This window comes from Lactuca virosa, chromosome 4 (assembly GCF_052849685.1).
Source record: "Lactuca virosa cultivar CGN04683 chromosome 4, Lactuca_virosa_CGN04683_v6, whole genome shotgun sequence".
NCBI lineage: Eukaryota > Viridiplantae > Streptophyta > Magnoliopsida > Asterales > Asteraceae > Lactuca > Lactuca virosa.
In genome coordinates this window covers 19,193,653-19,197,791 of record NC_136429.1, presented here as the reverse complement: position 1 = coordinate 19,197,791, position 4,139 = coordinate 19,193,653, and the positions used below count along the sequence as shown (strand labels likewise).

General features: G+C 40.0%; 1 protein-coding gene across 1 annotated transcript; it reads left to right on the top strand.

Moving 5' to 3' along the window:
- The first annotated feature begins 251 nt into the window (after positions 1–251).
- Positions 252–911, top strand: LOC145104167 (uncharacterized). The gene has a single exon (XM_079041449.1). The coding sequence runs from the start codon at positions 252–254 to the stop codon at positions 909–911; it is 660 nt and encodes a 219-aa protein (XP_078897575.1).
- Positions 912–4,139: the final 3,228 nt, after the last annotated feature.

Here is a 4,139-nt window from a genome sequence, read left to right as displayed (position 1 = left end):
AATCTTTGACTTTTAAGGTATAGATTTCATGGGCCCGTTTCAACCATCTTTTGGGTTTGTGTATATTTTACTTGCTGTGGATTACGTGTCTAAATGGGTCGAGGCAAAATCTATACGAACAGACGATGCCAAGGTTGTAGTTGATTTTGTCAAGACAAACATATTCGCTAGGTTTGGGACACCGAAAGCCATTATTAGTGATCGGGGTACGCATTTCTGCAACCGCGCCCTTGAATCCATCCTCAAGAAATATGGTGTCACACATCGGGTATCCACATCATATCACCCACAAACTAACGGGAAGGCAGAAGCTTCAAAAGACAGATCACGGGCATTATAGAGAAACCATTAATCCGGTCAAGAAAGATTGGAGCATTCGATTGGATGACGCGTTATGGGCTCACCGGACAGCATACAAGACTTCTATCGGTATGTCACCATATCAAATTGTTTTTGTCAAACCTTGTCGATTATCGGTTGAATTGGAGCATCGAGCATATTGGGCTGTCAAAAATTTGAACTTGAGCATGGATGAGGTTGGGAAGAAGAGAAAGTTAGATATCCAGGAGTTAGAAGAAATTCGGAACGATGCTTACGAGAATGAAGCAATTTATAAGGAGAAGACAAAAGCTTTCCACGACAAAATGATCCCGCGAAAGGTATTCACTGCCGGTCAAAAGGTACTCTTATATCATTCTCATTTCAAACTTATTTCCGGTAAATTAAGGTCTCGTTGTGTGGGACCTTTTGTTGTTACTAACGTGTTTGATCATGCTGCCATAGAAATAAAGAGTGAACAAACAGGAAAGATTTTTAAGGTTAATGGTCATCGTCTCAAACCATTTTATGAAGGGTTTCAAGTTACGAATGAGGAAGTGGAAGTAGTCGAGGTCCCGACTTACCGCAATTGAGGAAACCAATTAACAATCTCGAGCCAACGACATTAAAAATAGGCAGCTTACCGGGAGGCAACCCGGGCGTTTGTTTTTGGTTTTCGTTTTGCAACTTATTTTCACTTTTTGTGTGTTTTTAGTTACTTAGGTCGTCTTCTTTTAATTGAATCGTGTTTTTCATACAAAAAGGAACATAGAGAATTTGCAAAATTTTGAAAAAAACCCGTCTTTTGTGGTACATGCGATCGCAGGTCCAGTCCTTGCGATCGCATGTTGTGTTTTTTTGGTCGCAGGAGGTTATCGAGGATTTTTTGAGCCGATATTTGACAAAATTAGAGTCTATATGATCGCAGGTTGTCCCTATGCGATCGCATGTTTTGATTTTTTTACAATATTACATCCTCGAACCATTTTATAACGAATCAAACAACTTTTATAAAAGTTGTGATCGTAGGTTGCATACATGCGATCACATGTTTTGAGTAATTTACACCACGAGATTCATTAATGCATAAAATGTTCATTTTTGAAAAATAAATAAGAAGCTGCGATCGCAGGTTGTCCCTATGCGATCACAGGTTGTGTTTTTTCTATAAATATCAGTCGCAGCCTCATTTTACACACACCACAACTCAAAAACTCACTCTCTAAGTTGTAGTTTCTTCGATTTCTCTCATCAAAAGTCACACAAATCACTCATTTTTCCTCCAAATCAAGCAAACAAGGTATCAATCTCTTTTGTTTTACTTCTACTACATCTCTACGGTAACGAAATCATGATTCTACGATGGAAATTCTCCAAAAATCTAGTTTTCTTCATTTTGAATTTTAAATTTTGTGAGTTTCTTTTTCAGATCTACACTCCGTAAGCACTCCGTAGGTCCCGAAAACTCGAAACGTTTGCTCCGGACACAATTCAGAAGAGGTTCATCCGGACAGAATTTCAAAACTCGAAAATTTTTCAGACTAGAAAAATATACTGCTGCTCAGCGCGCAGTCAAGTATATTCGTTCTGAAACTAAACTCTTTTGTTTCTATTATATATTTTATCGGGCTTGCGTATCCGCTATGGGAGTAGTTAGAAATATTTATTTTTGCTTGATAATTGTTTATCTGGAAATTGTGCCTCACCGGTCCCAGTTTTTGACCTGAAAAATGCCTCCTAGACCTTCCCGTTCACGCAGAAATGTTGACACTCCGGACCCGTCATACATTATTCTGGCGGACAATGTGACCTTAGATTTAGTATCTCAGGCTGCATTAGACTAGTTTCAGCAGCTTCAGGAACGAGAGATTTTACCGCAAGTCTGGTCCAGCTGCACATTAATGCGGGAACTCCATATTTACGATGGTGTTCGTGCTCTCTTCGCCAATATTGGCTGGGAGCGTCTTTTAGTTGCAAATTTTGGTACTTGTCATTTATTGACTAGAGAGTTTTTAGCTACATTGAGTGAAGTCAACCAGGAGGGAAACTTTGCTTTTCGCATTTTTAGCACCCCTCACTTTATCCATGTTGACCAGTTGTGTACCTTTTTCCATACACCCATCACCAGCTTATCTTAGCCTGCCCCAGCTTTCAACTTGTGCAATTTTTGGCATTCCATTATAGGATTGGACTATTACGATTCATCCCAATCCGTTCAGACCAGCATTGTCCATCCAGTTCTAAAAATCGCTTTGAAAATTATTTGCAACATTATTTACGCGCAGGCTGAGACCACCAAAGCCGGTAAAGCCGAGCTTTTCATTTTATGGTGCATGGTCACCAGATCGTACCACCCTTATTTTGGTGATTTAATCATCAAAAGATTCCATAGAGTTATAAACCTTTGCACCGGCGGTGCCATTCGTTGTGGTGGTGTGATCAGCGTCATTGCTCGCACCCTCGCGGAGCAGTCTCCCACGGAGTACACCTTCTTTTTGGGTGACTCCTTTCGCTTGACCCTGCAGAACCTTCGGGCCATGCACATGCTACGTCCCGCTCCGAGTGGGAATGTATGGATGCTTAGACGATCCCCTTATTTCAAGGTCACTGGTCCTGATGACATCGCCCTCGCTGACCCCATTTGCGATACTACGTGGGTTCTTCCGTCGAACATTCAACCACCTCTTCGCCCACTTAGGTCACATCAGGTCCCCCCGCGTCCGCATTCTGATAGACCATCTTCGTCCACTATGCACCCTGATTACACAAACGCCACACCACTCTCCTATAGCCAGCCTGATCCCATGCAGACTGACTTTCAGGACGGACCCCAGCCTACCCAGCCACCTCATCCTGACCCTCACTCCCCCTTTACTTATCAGCACTGTCTTGACATCCGCTAGGATATTGCTGCTCTTCAGCAGACTATGACTGGTCTCTGCCTCGATTATCAGCTTTATAGCTCTCAGGTTTCTAGGTATCGTGACGAGGTCTTAGGTTATCACGAGGACTTTCCCGATTTCCGTACGAGTTCTTCTGTCGCTTTCCATCCTCGCCAGAGTAGTCGTTTTCCACTCCTCCCTAAGCATTGGGGACAATGCTTAATTTTAAGTTTGTGTAAGGGATTTGTTATCTTTTTTTAAAAAGTTTCCTTTTTTAAAAAAAAATTTAAAAATCCAAAAAGATTTTTCATATATGTTAAAAAAAATCCTAAAATATTGTCGTTTTGTTGCATTTCGCATTTGCATATATATATATATATATATATATATATATATATATATATATATATATATATATATATATATATATATATATATATATATATACGAGATTATGACACTCTTTACATACGATAGCTCCGTGAAGTGGGATATTGAGAATTAAAAATGAAAAAAATCCGAAGCGACCTGATTGTTATTGGAAGTTTAGAACTAGCTGTTATAACTAGGGGACCCAAACACCGTAATTCGAGACCCCAACCTTGGAAAATAAAAAATGGCATACTGAAACGTTTTTTGGGCGGTAATAACAGCTTTAGGATGATTTGCTTTTGAATGTTTAAAAAGAATCTTTATCGACAACTCTGGACCCACAGAACATGGCCGTATTTGTTGACACGCGTTACCCTCACGGTAACAGAGAGCTTAAGTATCAGATCCACACAGTCAAAGAAGATGAAAGGGTACAATGTCATATCCAGCACCCAAATCAAAGAATTTCAAGTGCTTAATTGAAGAAATTTCAAAGAATTCCAAAAATAGATTGAAGAATTTAAGCTCAAAACGAAGTTACAAATCCATGTTCAATCAAATTAGAAG

Excerpts from the sequence above, each read along its gene's own strand:
- LOC145104167 (XM_079041449.1), top strand. The coding sequence starts at position 252 with ATGGTGTCACACATCGGGTATCCACATCATATCACCCACAAACTAACG.